Here is a 20,931-nt window from a genome sequence, read left to right on the forward strand (position 1 = left end):
CTGTGCTAAAAAAGAGAAAATATAAGACACTGTTGAGGAAAGGGTGCAAATTTGAATGGGGTAATAATCAGCACTGTTCGTTTTACGACATCAAGAATGAGATTTGTGCAGCCAAAGTTTTAACTCAGTTTGACACGAGGCTCATGTCCATACTTATGGTTGATGCCAGTGCCATGGGTATCAGGGCAGTCATTTCACAAATACATAAAGATGGTGAACACACTGAAGCTTTTGGGTCCCGCTCTTTGACTGATTCGGAGAGGAATTATTCAGTTATAGAGAGGGTGGCATTAGCTGCTGTGTGGGCTGCTGAATATTTCCGCATGTATTTGTGGGGTTTTCTCATGGTATTACGCACTGATCACAAGCCTGTCGAAAATTCTTTTGCCTGGTGGCGCTGGGAAACGGTCTGCGAGGTTAGCCCAGTTGGCTGCTCACTTATAAGACTTTTAAAATAAGTTACAGTACATTCCTAGATGCGCTGATGGCTTGTCGAGGTTACCATTATCTTGGTAAGATGTAGACAGAGTGGGTGTTTGAAGCACAACACAATGAAAGTGTTGTGGTAAGTGTGTTTGATTTAGTGGAGCTGGGGGGCTCTGGAACTTATCATTACAAAACTGTACATGGTAGAAGGCCAATAATGTCATCATTCATTGTAATGTGGCCAGGTTCAAGTGCATTAAGGTGACCATGTTGTTCCTGCTTCACATGCTTTACTTAATATCGCATTCCCTAGGAGAGTTTGCTTTTTCCAGGAAATTGCTAGTTTTCTTTTCCTTTCGGGCAGCATTTTACTCTTGCCTTCCGTCCCTCATATCCCCTTTCCCATTTTCTGTTTCTCCAGAGCCGCAAGGTCATATGAATTGCAAAAGCGCTATGCAAATAGGATCACTCCACTGCAAATACATTCTTTAAAAAGAAGTAAAAACACATCAACGCCAAGAGCTCCAACTACACAAAAGCAAGACCGATTGCATTGCAAATGATTCTTTTTTTTTTTTCTTTGCAATTTGGATATATGTGAATTTTGGGGCCTAGCTGAGCTGGTACCTAGATAAACTTGCACATTTTTGAAAACTAGACAACCAGGGGAGTCCAAGCATGCATGACCTGCGATGCTCTCACCAGGCAATTTTACCCAAAAGGCGTTCAAAATGTCAAACTTTGGAAAGAAACACACATTTTCCTTACACTTCTGTGATGGAAAGACCTGGAATCTGCTGGGAGCCACTTGTTTCCCATCACTCTGAGTTCCCACATGTCTCCCGATAAGAATCGTACCCCACTTGTGTGGGTGGGCCAAGAGAGGATGATACAGGAGGCCCTAAATCGCTACGTTGGAGCCGAACTGTGGCGCCACCCATGCACACTTATGGACCACAGATATTTTTGAAAACTAGACAACCAGGGCGTGCAGAGTGGTGTGTCATGCATGGATCCCACGAGGTTTCTTTCTTACCCACAATGCTCTGCAAACCTCAAACGTTGCCTGAAACACCACATTTTTCTTCCATTTCTGTGATGAAAACTTGCAGAATCTGCAGGAATCTACAAAATTCCTACGACCATTACGCCACTTGTGCTAATAAGGCTGCCCCACTTGCGGGGTTTTGCTGGGTTTCTTATTAATGCAAAAACAACAGTTGATGGACAGAATGCAGAACAATGTCATACATTCACCCCAGTACTGAGATCTGGGCCTAAATCCATTGTTTTTTTGCTGACCATGCCGTTCCAGTGTGAACCCAGCCATATGCAAATCAGTCTTGACCCTGTGCCTCATGGGAACAGTCCAGCCCAAACTGCCAAGCCATGTCCTCCCTGGACCGGAAACAAGCATCCTAGGACCGGTATCGGGGTTTCACCCCTCTTCAGCCAGGATAGCCTGATTCCAGTGGCATGGAGAGCACGGGACCCACGTCTGGGCATACCCTTCCCACTCGGGGTGACAAGTGCAAAAACAACAGTTGATGGACAGAATGCAGAACAATGTCATACATTCACCCCAGTACAGAGATCTGGGCCTAAATCCATCGTTCTTTTGCTCACCATGTCGTTCCAGTGTGAACCCAGGTTTCTTACTAAAGTGTGATGTTTGTAAGGGCTTCTGGGGAAAATGAGCTGGTAAGAGCCACACAAGTCACACACCCCTGGATTTCCCTGCATATCTGTTTTTAAAAAATGTTCAGGTTTGCCTAGGTGCTGGCTGAGCTACGGTCAAAAATCTACAGCTACCCACATTGAAATGGGAAAAAAAGGGGATAAGTTTCAATGGAAACATGTGATGTGTGCATGTTGTATTTTGGGGCGTTTCCAGTCATGGGCAGTAGGCCTACCCGCACAAGTGAGGAACCATTTTTATTCAGAGACTTGGGGCAATGCGGGATGAAAGGAAGTTTGTGGCTCTCTGTAGATTCCAGAACTCTTCATTCCAGAAATGTGAGGAAAATTAGTTTTTTTTGTTGGTCAAAGGTTGACGTTTGCAAGAAATTGGGGGGGTGGGGGGTTTGGGGGGGGGGGGGGGATTGGAGAACAAGTGAGAGCCACACATGTCACTCCACCCTGGATTCCCCTAGATGTCTAATTTTTAAAAGAAATTACAGGTTTACTAGGTTTCCCTAGATGCCGGCTGGGCTTAAAATTCTACAGCTTCCTACACTGGAAAAAAGTGGTGCGTCCATGTTGTGTTTAGTAATGTTTCCAGTCACAGGCACTACTAGGCCTACCCACAAAAGTGAGGTACAATTTTCATTGGGAGACTTGGGCAATGCCGGGTGGAAAGAAATTTGTGGCTCTCCGCAGATTTCACAACTTTCCATCGTAGAAATGTGAGGAAAAGATTATGCTACTTACCCAGTAAGAATCTATTCTTGGCAAGTAGAGCTGTAGATTCACATGTTTTGCATACTCCTGCCATCCAGTGTTGGGTTCGGATGTTGTTTTTCTTCAAAGTCGTCTTACCAGTCACGAGGTAGGGTGACTCCGCCTTTCGGTGGTAGTGCGCATGGGCATCAACTCAATAGATTGTCCTCCCGTAAGAGGGTGAGAATGGAGTAAGTGAGTGTATTACGGAGATGTCCATGTGTATGTAATGTAGATAATGAGAACTGCAACAACCACAGGTGCCCAGGAAGGTGGGAGCACACATGAGAATCTACAGCTCTACATGCCGAGAACAGATGCTTACTGGGTATGTAGCATAATCCGTTCGAGGCATGTGTGCTGTAGATACACATGCTTTGCATAGACTATCGCAGTATTCTCCGAAAGCTTTGGCTAACCAGTAGATTTTGCAGTTGTCTGAAAAAGTGTCTTTGGCACTGCTTGGCATACATTGGCTTGTTGACATGCTAACACATCCACACAATAGTGTTTGGTAAATGTGTGTGGTGTGGACCATGTTGCTACTTTACAGATGTCAGCTATAGGAATGTTACCTAAAAGGCAATAGTTGCTCATATTTTGAGAGTATAGTGCGCTCTAGAAGGTATAAAGTTATTTTAGCATAGCAAGTTTGAATGAATTTAATAATCCATCTCGAAATGCAACAAACAGTTGCTTTGTTTTACGAAAATCCTCTGTCCTTTCAATATAGTACAAGAGTGCTCTTCTGACATCAAGTGTTTGAAGAGCTCTAACTGCTACTGAATCAGGTTGAGGTAAGAACACAAGCAACTCAACTGATTGTATAAGATGAAAAGCAGAAACTACTTTAGGAAGGAACTTTGGATTGGTGCAAAGAACTACCCTATCTTTATGGAGTTGAAAGAAGGGTTCTTCTACGGTTAATGCCTGTAGCTCACCAACTTTCCTAAATAAAGTGATAGCAATGAGGAAGGCAACCTTCATGAAATGAACTGTAAAGGATATTGTGTAATGGTTCAAAAGGTGGAACCATGAGTCTTATAAGTACAATGTTTTTTTATTATAAATATTTTTATTAACATTTTTCTCATTATAAAACAGAAACAGTGGTCACCAGTGGGATACACAAGCAATTCCCAATAAATAGCGGCAGCATATCCAATCAGCAGCAAAGAAGGGTCAAACAATGTTATAATGGGTCGGTGTAATGTGACAGGCCCCATCTTTCCCATCCAGCCCTATACCCAACCTTACGCTATCATTGCGAGTCAGAGAGCATGAGTCCGTAGTGTCTAAGCCAAGGTTTCCATATATTCCAGAACTTTTTAGGGCAGCCCCGTGTTTTATACGTGGTCTTCTCCCCTAGCATATACATGTCCATGCTTTTCCTCCACTCGACAAGAAATGGTCCCTCTTTGCAAGTACAATGTTGAGATTACAAACTAGCGCCGTAGGTGTTCTAGGTGGAATTACTCTTTTTAAGCCTTCAATAAAGGCTTTAATTATAGGAACTTTGAACTAAGATAAATGCTGTCTGTTTTGCAATTATGCGGCCACTGCTGCAAGGTGCAATCAAATAGATGTGTTGGGTAGACCAGCTTGCTGTAGATGCAAAAGATAAGATATAATGCTTTTTACAGAAGCATCTAGAGGACAACAAATCTATTCCATTTAGCTGCATAACAAGCTCTGGTGGAAGGCTTTCTTGAAGAAAAGTCATACAATCTGGTGGTAAATTAAAGTATCAAAACTATATGAACTTAGTAGCCAAATTGCTAAGTTGAGCTCCTTGGGGTTTGGGTGCCTGACTTCTCCATGGTTCTGAGTGAGAAGGATAAAATTCAGGCGTAACTTTTGATGTGGAACCACTGATGGCTCCAATAGTGTGGTGAACCACGGTTGACTAGCCCGTGTGGGAGCTACTAAAATTAGTGTGAGCGATATTTGCCTGAGCTTTCGAACCAAAAACATAAGGGAGTGAGAGAGGCAGAAAAGTGTAGGCAAATATCCCTGACCAATTCATCCATAGGGCATTGCCTTTGGATAGGGGGTATGGGAACCTGGAGGCGAAGTTTGGTCATTTTGCGTTGTCCATTGTGGCAAACAGATCTATATTTGGGAATCGACATTTTTGAAAGAATGGAAGGAGAATTTGGGGGATGAAGTTCCCACTCGTGTATTTGTTGCCTCCTCCTGCTGAGGAGGTCGACAATTTGATTGTTCACTTCTGGGAGTTGTTTTGGCAGAAGATTAATTTTGAGATGGATTGCCCAACGCAAAATGGTCTGAGAGAGGCATGACAGTTGTAGAGAGTGTGTCCCCCCCCCCCCTGTTTTTGTACATAGTACATGGCTGTCATGTTGTCTTTGGCTGTGAGGTGAGACTGTAAGGCTTTCAATGGTAGAAATACTGCTAGAAGTTCTAGATAGTTGATGTGAAGGAGTTTGTGCTTGTAGTCCCAGAGCCCCTGAATTGTGTAGTTGTGGAAATGGGCAGCCCCACCTGTGAGGGATGAGTCTGCTGTTAGCACAATCTGTGGAATAGGGTTGATGAAGTGCCGTCTTTTTGATAAGTTTTGTGTGTTCCACCACTGCAGAGACCGATGGGTGCGGCTGTCCACCAACACTAGTCCTGTTAATTGACCACGTGACGGATTCCACTGATGTGCTAAGCATTCTAGTAGGGGACGCATGTGTAGTCTATTGCGATGCAGGATGCCATCATTCCTAGCAGATGCATTAACGTCTTGGCTGGTAGATATTGGTGGACCTGAAACTGTAATAACAGAGTTTGAATATTTCAAATCCTGGCTGTATTGGAAGAAGCTAGAGCTGTGTGAGTGTTGAGTCGCTCCTAGGGAGGACTGCATTTGTGAAGGCTGAAGATGAGACTTTTGTGTATGGACTGTTAAAAATCCAATTGGTGGAGTAGGTCTAACGTAGTCCGAGTGTGTTGCAAGCACTTTTGGTGTGTGCTTGCTTTGACGAGCCAATCGTCTAGATATGGGAAGACATGAATCTGTTGTCTTCTGAGATGAGTGGTTACTGCTGCTAGGCATTTTTTGAACACTCAAAATGGGAGTACTTTGAACTGAAAGTGTTTTCCTGCTAACACAAATCGGAGATATTTGCGATGAGCTGGGTGAATTGGAATCTGAAAGCATGCGTCTTTTAAGTCTAGCGTGGACATAAAATTACCTTGCTGTAGTAGTGGAAGCACTGGTTGAAGTGTTACCATATGGAAATGTTCTGACAGTATGGACCGGTTTAACTCTCTTAGGGGCAGAATCGGCCCGTTTGCGAACGGGAAAAAGCCTTTTGGGATGTATCATCCCAAAAGGCCCTCGCAAAATAGGGAATCGCAAAAATTGCGATTCCTTCTTTTGTGAAAGCATTTAAGGAATCGCAAATTGCAATTCCTTAAATGCGATGTAAAAAGCACCCAAGTTGTGCGATTTCTCCATTAGAAATCGCAAATTACCACCAACTTCAAGTTGGTGGTAAATTGCAATTTCTTTGAAAAAAACACTTTTTTGCATTTTTTAAAGTGCCGTGTGGCGCACATACATGCCCTTGTGGCATGCATGTGTGCCACATGTGCACACATGCACATTTCAGGGGTGCAACAGGGTGTCCTTTTGACACCCTGGCACCCTTGAAATTGCATTCTCAATTTGAGTTTCTCTAATTGAGAATCGCAAATTGAGAAGGTCTTCCTATTCATTCCTATGGGCCTCTTGGCCCATAGGAATGAATGGGGAGGTATTCCTTAATTGCGAATCGCAAGTTGCGATTCGCAATTAAGGACTATGAAAAATTCGCAAAATTATTTGCAAATCCTACATACATAGCGTTTTACGATTCTAAAATAACGATTCTCTAAAAATCGCTATTTGAATCGCAAATGTATCCTTTGATACATATGCCCCTTAGATCCAAAATCGGTCTTAAAGAACCATCCTTTTTGGGGATTAGGAAGTGCAGAGAGTAAACCCCTAACTTTTTGGAACAGTAAAGGAACTGTAGATGGTACGGTATGGTGGTAAGCACCAGGCATTACCCATGACGGATAATGCTGATCACCCATTTGCCATGTTATGGACTGCCAAATGGGGAGAAATTGTTGAAGTATTTCCCCGACAGGTGTCAAGTGATCGGGGGAGAATGAGGGCACGTCATTGCTTGTTAGGGGAAGGGGAGTTGCGCTGTGGAGCCTCTACCCCTACCGTTGGAATTGTTTCCTCTGTACCCTCCTCTATACAAACCTCTAGAGGGAGAGGGTTGTTGCTGGATTTGTAAGAGGAAGCATTAGTGTTTGAGGATGTGCTTTTGGACCCTGCTCTGTAAAATGAACAGCGAAAGGAGCCTCTGTTTGATGGGGACTGGAGCTCTCCCATGGACTTTGCCACTCCTGTATCTTTCTTCATTTTTCTCTAAAGCCTCATCGACTTGAGGTACAAACTGGTGTTGCTTGTCAAAGAGAGTGTTTAAAATGGACTGTTGAACTTCAGATTTAAACCATGACATCCTAAGCCAGGCATGTCTTCTTAGGAGAATGCTGGAACTAATTCCCCTCACTGCAGTATCAGCAGCATCTAAAGCACATCTTATGGATGAGTTAGAAATGAGTTTGCCTTCGTGAACTAATGGTTGTGCTTTAATTTTGTGTACATCTGGGAGATATTGAAGTAGTTGTCCCAGCTCATACCAGTGTGCCCCATCATACCTAGCTAGTAGGCCTGTGTGTTAGCAATGCACCAGTGGTTAGCGGCTTGAGCAGCCACTCTTACCAGATGCTTCGATTAATTTAGACTCCTTGTCTGGGGGAGGTGCATCGGCAGAGGTCTGTGAGTTTGCCCTCTTACGAGACCACTAATGAGTCTAGAGGTAATTGTCCCTTAAGAAACAGGTTCAGATGACGGGGGTTTATATTTTTTATCAACCCCTGGAGTTAAAACACGGGCATGCACAGGCTCTTTAAATATTTCGTCAGCATGTCTCATCATGCCTTGGAAGACTCTGACTTGTCCTATGCATAGACTATAGAGTGTCAAATAAAAAATCTTCTTCCAAAGACTCTTTATGTAATGCAACAATATGATATTCTGCTGCTCTAGAAATAAGCTCTTGGTAATCTACATTATCTGGTGGCAATTGCTTTACAGGGTATAGATCGTGGTCAGTATCCATGGGAGGGTCAAATAGTGTAGTCATTCCATGGATCTACAGGCAAATGAGTATTATCATCATCCTCATCTATATCAGTAGTGCATGATGAGACCCCTGAGGTGTTATGAGTAGAGGATCTGAACTTGGTAAATGTAGTGAAGATGGTGGAGATGGATGGATAGGGCTTGTAGCAATGCCCTTCTTTTTCTTAAGAGGAATCTTATAAGCAGGGTCCTCTAAAGGAAGTTTCCATTTAGATGGTGTCTTAGCTAAAATATGTCCAGTATCTGGATTGAGGTACATCTTCTTTTGTTTAGGGTCTAATTGTTCTTTGAAAAGTTCCAGGTTAGGTTCTGGAGACTTTGGGCCATATGTAGGTAGCCTAATACCGGTCGGTAACGGCCGATTTTCGGTAAATATACAGTTACCGACCGGTATTTAGGCTTTTGCTATGTAGGGGGAACATTTCAGGATTCGGTAATTTACCGAATCGGTAAAATTACCGAATCGGTAATTTTACCGATTCGGTAAATACCGAATCCTGAAATGAGATGTAGGTGACACTCAAATGAGTGATGTGTAGGGAAAATCATTCGGTATTTAGCACCAAATATATGTTGGTGCTAAATACCGAATTCATTGCATAAAGCAATATTTTGCTGGACTAACAGTGCCATGTGGCAGACATACATGCCCTTAGGGCATGTATGTGCGCCACATGTGCACACATGCAGGAATCAGGGGTGCAACAGGGTGTCACTGTGACACCCTGCCACCCTTGAATGTGCTCCCCCCATTACCGAATCGGTATTTACCGATTCGGTAATGAGGCATATCTTCCCATTGATTCAATCAATGGGAAGGTATGCCTCATTACTGAATCGGTAAATACGCGAATTTCTCCGATTCGGTAATATTTACCGAATGATTACCTACATACGAGTTACCACTTCTTAAATACCGAATCGGTAAAGTTCGGTATTTAAGAAGTGGTAACTTGTATGCTACCTACATATGGCACTTTGTGAGGCTTTCTTCTGTTTTTAGCGTCAAAGATTCCGGTGCCGAACCAGTCTTGCCCTTTAGGAGCGGAAGGTTTCGGTTCTGGAGCATGTTTATCTTTCGGAGCAGAAGGCTTTGGTTCCGAACCAGTCTTTTCTTTTGGAGCGGAGGTATTTGGATCCAAGGACGACTTTGAACGACTCGATCCCGAGCTGGAAGGCTTGACTGTTTGTTTTGGTGCCGGGCCCGAGGGCAGGGCGTCCGAAACATTGTCTCAGTGCCAACCAAGGCCCGAAGGCGGTGCCGAATCCTTATGCTTGATGGAAGAGGTTTTGTGGTTTAAAGGGTCTTTAGTACTCCCATTACCCTGTCCCAGAGGCACGTCTTCAGACTCCAAATCAATCTCCAGTTCAGAATCGGATTCTCGAACAGAGCAGGCTTCTTCCTCTTCTGCTGCCGACGCTTCGACCTCTTCCTGTTCGGATTCGTCCCTGAAGCTATCCGGAATATGTTAAATACTTTGGTGTTGCATTTCTCTTCGTCGAGCCAGACATAGGGAAGAGCCTTTTTGGAGTGGAATGACTTACAGGCGTTGCAGTCTTCTTCCTTGTACTCCGGTGAGAGGCACAAGTTACAATGTTTGTGCAGGTTGGTGCATAGGTACTTGGAGTGGCACAGAGGACAGAATAATTGGAACTAAGTCTGTTCCATTGGCAGACAGGTGGACCGACACGGCTTGGCTCGAGGGCCGCCCACGATGTTTCCGACCATAGATAGAATGTTTCCCTATAGATTTGATACCCGGAGAACAGGGAAACATGTATGAGAACAATACCGTCGAGGGTACAGTGGATTGCGCACCGAGGGGTACCTGAAGAACTGTTTCGAACCAGAGTGCTGCCATATACTTCCGAACTCAATGGCGGAAAAAAAAACATCTAACCATGGAGTCGATGCCCATGCGCACTATCATTGAAAGAAGGAGTCACCTTACCTCCTGACTGGAAAGACTTCTTCGAAGAAAAACAACCTGCGCACATCCGAACGCAACCCTAGATGGCAGGAGTATGCAAAGCATGTGTATCCACTGCACACATGCCTCGAACATGTGTTTTTTGTAGTCAAAATTTGAGGTTTGCAAGGGAGTTTGGGTAAAAAAAAAAAAAAACAAAAAAAAACAACAAGTGAGAGCCATGCAAGTCACTCCACTCTGGAAAATCCTAGGGGTCTAATTTGTAAACATTTACTGGGCTGCTAGGTTTCCCTAGATGCCGGCTGAGCTAAGGTTCAAAATCTACAGCTACCTACATTGGAAAAACAAGCATTTACAATGCAATGGTCTCGGCATTGGTAAAGTTAGAGCTATTGGCATTGCTCATGACATTATTTTTGTTTATGTTTTTGTTTTTAAAACATTTAAAGGAACGGCATTGTTATTTACAATGTCAATAGCTTAATCACTCTCAAATGCGAGACCTTTTGCATTTGCACTCACACACAGAGCCACACACACACAGCCACCCACACACAGAGCCACCCACACACACAGAGCCACTCACATAAAGCAACCCACACACAAATAGAGCCACCCACAGAGCCACCTACACACACAGTTACCCACACACAGACAGAGCCACCACGCATAGAGCCACACACACAGAGCCACACACACAGAGCCACACACACAGAGCCACACACACAGTGGCTTCCACAAACCTTCCAGCACCTGTGACGAGATTAGCAATAAATCATCAAAATGCAAGTTGGGCGGCACACTACTCTAAGCACAGCTGTTTAGTTTACGCGTTTTAAGCCACACCCTTAATTACATTGACGACGCCCCTTTGAGACCCACCCCCCCCCACGCCCAATCTTTCATCCCACTTAAAGCCCTGCCTGTAACCCTTAAATTTCAACACTGGAGAATACAGGGTTACACAGAGTAGTCCAGCAGGCTCATGAAAGAACTTTTGACGGCACAAGTCGGAAAACAGAGGTAATTGCTGTTTACGACTTGTCCTGTCTGCATTCATTAGGTTACATTTAAAGTTGTATGTGTATATTACCTTTAGACACCTCAAACGCAAAAAAATGGCTGAGTCAGCGTAGTTCTTCTAAAAGAGTAAACTGTATTTCTTTTTTTTAATAAAAACGTAGAGTAGTTCCGGGGGCGCCGTGCGCATGTTCAAGCAACCGGCTGGCCGGTATGGCGGTCGTCTGTCGCTCCGCCTGTTTGCCTACCCCGGCTCGAGAGCTCAGGTCCGTGCAGCGACAGCTGTGGCCCCCGCGCTCCGCGTGTGTGTTGTAGAGGCTGGTGCAGCTGTTTCTCCTGTGTGCCAACACCACCAGTCCTCGCGCGCAGAGACACGCACACGCGGCCTCCTCCGCTTCATGAATATTCATGTGGATTCGTACGGTACTAGAAGCCGTCTCTATAGGCACACTGCTACTGCGTCTTTATTCCAGTGTAACACGCAATAAAGCCACTAGGTGTCACTGTTGCTGCCAGTATTGTTTGCCTTCGCGTCATTTCTGTGGCTTTTTGAAACTTCGATCTTTTGATTAGGAAAGCACAAACTTCTAATCAAGTCGGCAATATTTTCGTAAATGTCAATAATTCCGTATCGCCACCCAATGTCGTGTGCATTATGCACTGGATGCTCATTAGAAATTGAATTAACACCAGAACAATAAACAGTTTAATTAAGGCAGTAATGTAGAAAGTCCGGTACATTTAACTGTTACAGTTCTCCGTTCTATTCAAATCTGTATAAACAAGGCAGCACTCGTAGAGTGAAAAACAAGTAAAGAGGGCACCGGAAGACACCACCGCCTTTCTCCGAGGCAGAGCAGAAATGCCTCGGAGAAAGGCAGCGTCCTTTTCGGATTCGGGGGGCGTGTTTTGCTGTTGTCTCCTCCCTGAGACTTCTCGCAAAAAACACGCCCCCCGATCCGAAAAGGACGGGGCCTAATAGGAATGACTGACCTCTTCTCCAATGGCTGGCCAGCATTCAGGAGACCAGCCAATGGAGAACAGGGGAGAAGAGGGGCGGGTTCAAGCCCCTCTTCTCCAAGTCATTAAATCTCGGAGCGAGACTGCGCAAGCGCAGCCTTCGCAGCCGAGACCTAAAAAGGGCAGTTTTCAGTGGGAAAATGTAATGCATCTATGTTGCGTTTTGTCCCATTTCCTGTTGCATGCCCTAGGCCTACCCACACAAGTGAGGTACCATTTTTATCGAAAGACTTGTGGAAGCATAGAATAGCAGAACATCAGTTATTACCAATTGTGTTTTGCTGTATTTGTGCCTTTCAAAAGTAAGCCATTGTATAAGAAAAGAGACATTTTTCAAAATACCTTCTAAACCATACACTAGTAAGGGTACCCACGAATTCAATACAAATAACCACTGCTCCTAAACTCCACATCTGGTGCGCAATTAAAAAATACATAGGTTTCCTTAATGCACATTTTTCACTTTTGACCATATGAATTAGTCTATACTCAGTACTCAATGAAAAAACACTGTACGGTGCAGCTCAGCTGTTGGTTCTAGGTACCTTAGGTTCTTGGAGAACCTACAAACCCTATATATTCCCGCAAACATAAGGGTCTTGTGGATGTAATGTATATTGCTTTTGAAAATCAGCCATAGTTACAAAAAGTTGATTTAACGTCATTATAAATGGCTGTTTTTTCCTACTGATTTTAAATACTTCTTTATTTCAACAATTATTATTGTGGGAAAACTGAGGGATCTACACATATGACCCCTTGCTGAGTTCAGACTTTTGTCTACTTTTCAGGAATTTATAGTTTTCCTGGAGCACCCATGGCTTTCACACAGGATTCCACCACAAACTGAAAGTAGGTTGAGAGCACACAAAAATAGGAAAAATGGGCTACCTCAATGAAAAATGCCCAAACTGTAGTACAATTTCTTTTATTTTTAAACAGCTCTGCATGTTCCTGAACGCTGTTTAGATGGTGACTTTAGCAAAGAAAACCATCTGCCAAATTACAAGTTCTATAGGATATAACAGAAGTGTAATTTGGCGGACGGGATATCCGTCATGTTTGTGACTGAATAACCCTGCCCACCAGGATCGTAATCAGGCCCCAAGTCAGATTCCTGTAATGAGAATAAATATTTAATGGCATCTTCAACAGATGCATGCAGTGTATTGATAGGAGTGCTGATGCAATTGTTACCAAAGTGTTTCCATTTCACTGCATAACAATCAGTAGCTGGGAAAATGGCCTACTTAAGGTTCCTAATTCAACCTTCGGGGACCTGGAAATAGCCAAACTAACAATGGGTGACAAAAAGTCAGATTGATGTACTGTAGATTTGAATGCAAAGAGATCTACTCTTTGTTGGCAACTTGGAGACTTGCTGTATTCACGTCTCAACTTGGGAGAACGGAACCACTCTAGTCTCAGGATGCACAAACAATCCTGACTTACTCAGGAGAATGGATGTATTTACAATATCACCTTGAGGAAAAGGATGTATTGACAATCAGAAATTTGAAAAATGAATGTATTTACATCTTGAATGGGAAAACTAAATGTGCTAACACCACCACTTGGAGAATGGATGTGTGGATATGTCCAAAAGAAGTGAGTATTATGAATGATGAAGCTTCTTTAGAACATAAGGTACATGTATTAGACTAAGGGGCGTGGAAGAAGCTTAAGCAAATATCTCTGGGGGATCATCTATGGATTTTTCTGACAGTAGTGTAAGTTTGGCATTTTCTGTTTACATTTGTTGTGACTAGCTTTGCCTAGGGGATGGCCCCACTGTTGAAAGAAATTATGGAGAATGTTTGTTTTGTTCATTGGTGAGTCTCCTGATGACTTCTGCTGAAGAGGCCTATAAACATATTGCCCATCCTCACGAGATGGTGTACTTGATGACAATGTGCCCTAAATTGGTTGTGCCATTCTGGACACATGGAATGGAAATACATTCCTGTTTCTGAATGCAATGCAAGGCTAGCACGTTGTATGGATTGTAAAGTACTTCCTGAATCACTCTGAATGCAAGACCACTGCTCCAACACACGGATATACTTGCAGGCCTTGCTGGTTTGTACATGGCCTGAATGGTTATTCCTGGCTTGGGAGGCCCCCCTCCCCACACCTTAAAGATTGTTCTATAAATGGTCTGTCTACCTAGCAATGACCTGATGTTCTTCAATGCAAGGAAATCTTTGCTATGCCTTAGTAGAGGATAACACTAAACCTTTTCAGGCCCCAGTTTCTGGAAACTATTGATTCGCTGAACACTCTCAGAGGACAAATCGGTTCATTTGTATTCAGAACCAATACAGTGCATGATGCCATAATTCTACACATTTTCATGACTTTCCTCACTGTTGAAGACCAGGACATCTGGTAAGGAGAAATCGTCTTCTAAAACACCAAAGTCCTCTCTCCTGTTGGACATGCTTTCAATGAGATTCTGTTGTGTGTGGGTATAGGATTTATGCTAGGTCTTCCCCATTACTGACCAATCGTTTAGGGTAACAATGCAGAATTGCACAAACAGCTGATAGACTTGTGGTGAACACCCTTGGGGAAGAATTTAGGCCAAAAGAGAGTACTTTGAATTAGTAATATTTTCCACTCATAAAAAACATAGTAATTGTTGGTGGGATGGATGCATGGGGATGTAGAACTATGCGTCCTTTAAGTTCAACGTTTCTATGCATTACCCATCATGCAACAGTAAAAGGGCATCTTAATGAGTTACCATCTAAACATGTATCTTTATATATGTCTGCTGAAGCCAGTCATAGGAATGATCACAGTGTGTCCTCCTTTTTGCAATGAGATATCACTTGGAAGACACTATTTTTCCCAGTTCAGTTATGTGAGTGGTACTTGCTCAATTACTTATTTGGCAGCTAAGAACATATCTTCTTGAAGCAGCATAGGGAGATAGTCATTGTTTGTTGCCTCTTTAAGTGTAAATGCCTGAACTGGTTTCTTCCTGGAGATATCAAAGCAATGCCATGAGTAAGAATCGCTTGATGGAATTGGTTAGCATGAGAAAGAGAAAAAAAAAACCCTCACACAAACAATCCAACAAACATTACACGACCATTAGGTATACAGTCGGTGGTCAGTAAATAGGCAAAATGGTGCTCTAAAGGTCTATCACAAGTACAAATCAGTTATGGCAGGTAATCTGGCACGGTGCATAAGGTAGGGAAAAACCACCAAACCCCCACGTGTGTGGCCAGCAGACCACTCTACTATATATACAAATCCTCTGCACACCTTTAAAAGTAAATACATAAAGTTTAATAAAATATCACAATGATGCTTGTCTTTGTATTTTCCGATGTCTTTAAATCAAGATCTTAAGCCTTCTTAGCCAACACGTGTGTTGTCGCTGTTACAGGGGATTACCCCGCAACTTCTTCAGGGCTGAGGTCAGTTTCAAGTTGTTAGACCTGTCAGCCCTTTGGGTGGTCCCTCCTCATCATTATTTATTTTGTCCCACTTTTGCCCCAAACCCTGTTAGTATTTTTCCTTTTTGGGAACCACCAGACTTTTTCGTATTGATGCAGATTCAGGGAGCCATTTTATCTACCCCTGGAACTTCTGTCTGAGGGCCTGGAGCACAAAATGGTGGCCCACCTGTGACCTCATCAGAACCCACTGGAACCTACCAGCACCTTCCAGAACATTCCAGAACCCTGTGACAGTTGGAGGCGGTTTAGAATGTTGGGAAGCTAAAGCCAGAGTTGACAGTTGGAGCTGGCAGTTGGCACCTGACTGGTGAAGAGAGAGGAGCAGAAACCTGAAGGAGGAAGGAGTGAGGCAGCAGGGGTGGAAACTTGTGCCTGGAGTGGGGTCCATAAACCCACCCTTGATACTAGTCCCTACTGACTGAGCCCAGCCTGGAGCCCTGTGTGGGACAAAGCAAGAAAAACCATCTTAAGGACCTGGACAGCAGGAACAGGCCTTAGAAGTAAAGAAAAGCAAGAATCTGACCTGTTTATTGGTTTCCCTGGAGTCCGACGTCGAGAAGCCTGAGACCTGGAGCCCGAGGTGGAGAAGCGGCGCTGACTGGAAAGCAGACGTCGTACCCGGAGCCGCCAGAGGTCGAGAGAGGGCGCCGACGGAGGTCGTGAGGAGTACCAGAGGTCGAGGAGGAAGTCACCCGAGGTCGAGTGAGCGGCGTCGACGGGGGAGTAAAGTCCGCCCTCCGGAGTCGCCGGAGACCGAGGTGAAGCGTGCCGGAGGTCGGGAGTGGAGATCGCACTCCGGAGTCGCCGGAACCTGAAGAGAATCGTGCCGGAGGTCGGGAGTGGAGGTCGCACTCCGGAGTCGCCGGAACCTGAAGAGAATCGTGCCGGAGGTCGGGAGTGGAGGTCGCACTCCGGAGCCGGCGGAAATCGACATCGAGCCAAGACAGCCCGACGTCCTCGAATCGGAGGTCGACATCGAGCCGAGGCCGCTGACATCGAACCGGAGCTGCCCGAAGTCGACATCGAGCCAAGACAGCCCGACGTCATCGAATCGGAGATCGACATCGAGCCGAGGCCGCCGACATCGAACCGGAACCGCCTACCGGCGTCGTCAAGATCTGACATTGTGCCGAGGCCACTGACATTGTGCCGAGGCCGCCGACATCGAACCGGAACCGCCTCACGGCGTCGACACGACTCCAGCGGCGTCGGAGCTTCATAAAAAGGGCAGTAAGTGGAATAGAGGGCGCCTAAGGCCCTGTGGAGCTCTAAGAGACCATCCTAAGGGATAAAGAGGTGTTAGAACCAGCCTGGAAGTGCCAGGGGTGGACTGAGACTGATACAGTGACCTGTGTGAGGGGTGGTGTAGTTTGGGAGAGCCAGATTCCTAGATTACCCTTGATCCACCTCAGTTTTAGCCTCAGCCTTACCCAAGCTAGGTGAGACACCCTCAGGCCATCCACCTAACCACAAGCTGTGACTGGGCCAAATCAGCCCATAGTATTTAAAATGTGATCTGATTTACAAGTGTCACTGTTGGCTTTTATTATTTATTGAGGGTACTGTATTTATTGTATTTATCTAAATTATTCCTGTAATGTATTTATTGTCCTGAGCTAACTTATTTCTGTACAGTATTTATTCCCTCACAGTATTTATTTGACCTGAACCTATTTATTGCACCTGTAAAGTGTTACTATTTATTTGACCTGCACTTTTTAAGGAGAAGCCTTGTGTTCTGTGATTGTATTATTATTTATTCAATCAGCAACTAAGAGAAAAGAAGATAAACACAGAGATATTTTCATAATTTTTAAGGTGTAGTGTCGTTTTTGGAACGGATGCACGCATGGTTATTGTATGGGTATTGCGTATGCTTAACACGGTGCCTGACCCCTGACCACTCGAGCCAAGCTACCACTGTGTATGTCTGGAAGGACCCCGTTACCACCACCCTTTCCGTGTGGGAGTGGGGTTTTTCTAACACAAGTAGTCTCTTAGTTCCAGTGATAATTCCAACCCAGAAGGGGTTCCTATAATTTCTGCGCCTGGAGAGGTAGACTATTTAGTCTTGTGTCCGAATATCCGGCAGTATTAGGCAGTACCCCTTGGATCTTCAGGCCGTGGCGTGATCACCGTGCAAATCAGCAGTCTGACTACACGACCATTACAAAACAAACCTTTAACTGAAATGTACGAGGGAGGTGAACAGAGACGCTGATTGGAGTCAAGCACCCATTGCTTGAGGTTCTCCATCTATGGACTCACATTTCCTTGAAGTGCTGAGGCTTCCTAAATTGTTGCCTCTGCTCCTGTTGTAGGTAAGTTTTGCAGGTTACGTTTTGTGCATCTGGATGACTTTGTAATGTCGCTGGGAAACAAGTATGTGATTCTTGTAATGTAGCCCCTGTTATAATCAGTCCTTGGAATCTGCTGTACTTGCATCAATTTCTCCTGCGCACCAGATTTCTGCCACCTTTGGGCCAAACAGAGGTCCCATATCAGAAGCTAAAAGGTAATGCTGTACGTCATGGTGAAATAAAGCAATCCTGGGCCATGCCAGCGTAAGCAGCAACAGCCCGTATCGTTATCTGTATACAAAAAGTAAGAGGGTGAATCTAATGTGCAGAAAATGTCTACACTGGAAATAGTTTTCCCATCTTTCATCATTACCTATGCCTTTGTTGATATTCAATCTTCACACAGGGAGATTAGCAATAGACTAAATTAAAAATGATCATCCCTCTCTCACATTACAGCGATTACATCATGATGGAGGCCGCACTCTCGAGAGAACAGATTGAAAGGATCAGTATTTCACCTGGTGGGAATGTCTTCAGTATCTAAACTACACTCATCCAAGGAATCTGCATTGTATTTGTTCCAGACATGCCTTCTCCTACGATGATCCTATACTTCCTGATCTAAATCGGTGTGTGTAGAAACCGCTGGTGGCATTGCTGTGGGAAATACGGAGTCTCTATCCAGGATCGAGTAATTCCTCTACTTTGAGCTCTTCTGAGATGGCTACCTCAAATACAAAAGTTCCTGTTCTTCCTCAATGGTGCCTAGAGAACAGTATTTGACAGTCTTTCTTGAGACTGGGCTACAAACCTGGCTGCGACAGGCCGGTGTGAATTCTGTATTACTAGACATTGTGTTTCTACCTTGCTCGCCTGTTTCTTTTGTAGCAGCTTTTGTGCAATTCTTTAACCTTTAGAGTCAGTTGGAAAACTCCCTGTAACAGCTAACCAGCCACAAAAGCTGAGAAGCGTGCACCGTTGAAAGCCCAGCACCAATAAACCTAACCCTGCCGGATGCTGAAGTGCATCCATGGAGGCCAAATTCTGAACCCCAAAAGTTGCACCCCAGTCTGTAGGACCCGTGAGTGCAGTTTGGTCACCCAGAACTGAAGTTACTGCAAGTTAAAGGGAACCACTGGTTTTGCTGTACCAGGAGACCAGTGGCCACTGGTTTTGTGCAGGACTTCATAGGACATCAACCCCTGAGGCCAAAGTTGCTCCTCTGTGTTCGTGGACGTAGGGGTGGCCACAGGAATACCCAACACCGGCTCAGCATCATTGAGCATCTTCAGCTCCTGCACCCTTTGCATCAGGACCACTCTATTGACTTTATTGGTGATTCGCCCAAAGGACCTGGAACTGGACTGGAGACTGCTTAAACCAGGAGGTAACTATTCGAATGGACCGACTGGTCCCTGTGACTGGTTCCCTATCGGAGTTGGGACCCCACAAAAGTGTCCTCATAGCCCTTCAGTTCAGTGGCAGCTGTTACATTTTAAAAGTGGTGAGGCACATCAAACATTAAATAAAACGGTTTAAGAATAAACTTACCTTTGATGATTTTCTGCAGCACTCGCTCGTCTCAGCTTCAAATACTCACAAAGTTTTTTCCTGCCTTGCGCTGCTTCCTTGTATGATAATAGCATCCAAGCCAATCCAAGCACTGATTTCTTGCTGCTTACAGTGCTAAACAGGATAAGACCAGCTAGGACTCCACTGGAGACCTACGGGCTGTGCCTCTGCTTCTCAGCTACCTTTCAGCTGTTGATTGCAGAAGCCTGAACTGAACATGTCAGACTGGCCACTGTGAAACCACCGGAGTTGGATTTTTATTTAACTTTTGATAATTTTTATTACTTTACACTTGCCCTTTTGAAAAAGCTTGACTGCTACCCAGGGTTGAGCCACGGTTTAACAAATGAACATGACTTGACCTTATACGGAATTATGACTTTACCATACGGTGAGTTCACACAACCACACCATATAATAAATCACTGTCCTCACATGCGTGCCTAGCAGTAGGATCCAGAGCTATTTTACTGTACCAGCAGTTAATAGGTGAGAAAACGTCAAAATCCAGCAAATCGACAACTAGCAAAAAAGTATTCGGGATTGCCAATTAGATTTGCTTCACCATATAATACCACTTATCGCACAACGAGTTGTCGATGGACGTCCACAACGAAACAAAGATTTCATAGTAAAACAAGCTGCAGTATTCTAAGCCTAATACTAGATGGCAGGACGAGCAGGGCAAAATCTACAAAGGATGCTACAAACCTGGTTGTTTCAGAAATACAGTGCATGGAAAGAACATACGTCTTGGGATCGTCAAACATACGTCAGAGGCATATGTGCACAACAGTCCATACCTTAAAAACACACACACAAGCCCTACTGGTAAGACTTTAGCATGCATTCTGCTAATGTGCAAACTGACTTATGTTATGAATTAGTGCACAACCCCATCACAGGTTCAGTAGAAGTATGGAGGTGAGGTTTCATACCAACAACAGGAGCACTACTCGCTATAACACAGCAAACGGTTGCAGGCAGCCTTCTGTTCAGACAGCACTGCCTTGGAGCAGCCCATCCCTTCTCCCCAGAAATCTGACCCATGTATCACCTGAAAGCATCTCTGCAATCACATACCTTCAGAGACATCTGTTAGCTGCGGGGTGGTGGCCCTTGAGACCGAGAATCCACCACTCTCCAGAATAGAAGCCTCTTCATCAGAAAGCTCAGAGTCGGTTATCGCCAATGCCAGAGCAGTCGTCTTCACATCTATCTGTTGGGACAGACAGGAGACATGGGACTAGATCCAGTCAGAATGCCTTCACACCAGAGGACCCCACATGTTCCGATTACCCATAGGCGAGCCATCTTAAGAAGGCCTCAGCTGGCTTCTCTATTGAACGACATGCTGGTTTCTCAAATAGTAGTCTCCTTTAGTGCCTTTTCTTCCTGTTTTCAAAACAGTTGCCATTTTCCAATGTATTTGGGGAGCTTTCATCCACAGAGCAACTCGTGAAGTTAGATCCTTCATGGTAAGGATCCCTAAGAGGTTTATGAATGGAATACTGTCTGGGAGTAGTCTCCTG

At 44.5% G+C, this 20,931-nt stretch overlaps 1 protein-coding gene across 2 annotated transcripts in view; it reads right to left on the minus strand.

Moving 5' to 3' along the window:
* RETREG2 (reticulophagy regulator family member 2) overlaps positions 1–20,931 on the minus strand; it is a 230,571-nt gene that overhangs the window by 38,136 nt on the left and 171,504 nt on the right. For both annotated transcript variants that reach the window (XM_085650099.1, XM_085650100.1), the window contains exon 8: positions 20,483–20,618. In XM_085650099.1, coding sequence (XP_085506225.1) covers positions 20,483–20,618 — 136 coding nt within the window. The remainder of the gene's footprint in view (positions 1–20,482; positions 20,619–20,931) is intronic.

The sequence above is a fragment of the Triturus cristatus genome, chromosome 3_2, assembly GCF_964204655.1.
Source record: "Triturus cristatus chromosome 3_2, aTriCri1.1, whole genome shotgun sequence".
Taxonomy (NCBI): domain Eukaryota; kingdom Metazoa; phylum Chordata; class Amphibia; order Caudata; family Salamandridae; genus Triturus; species Triturus cristatus.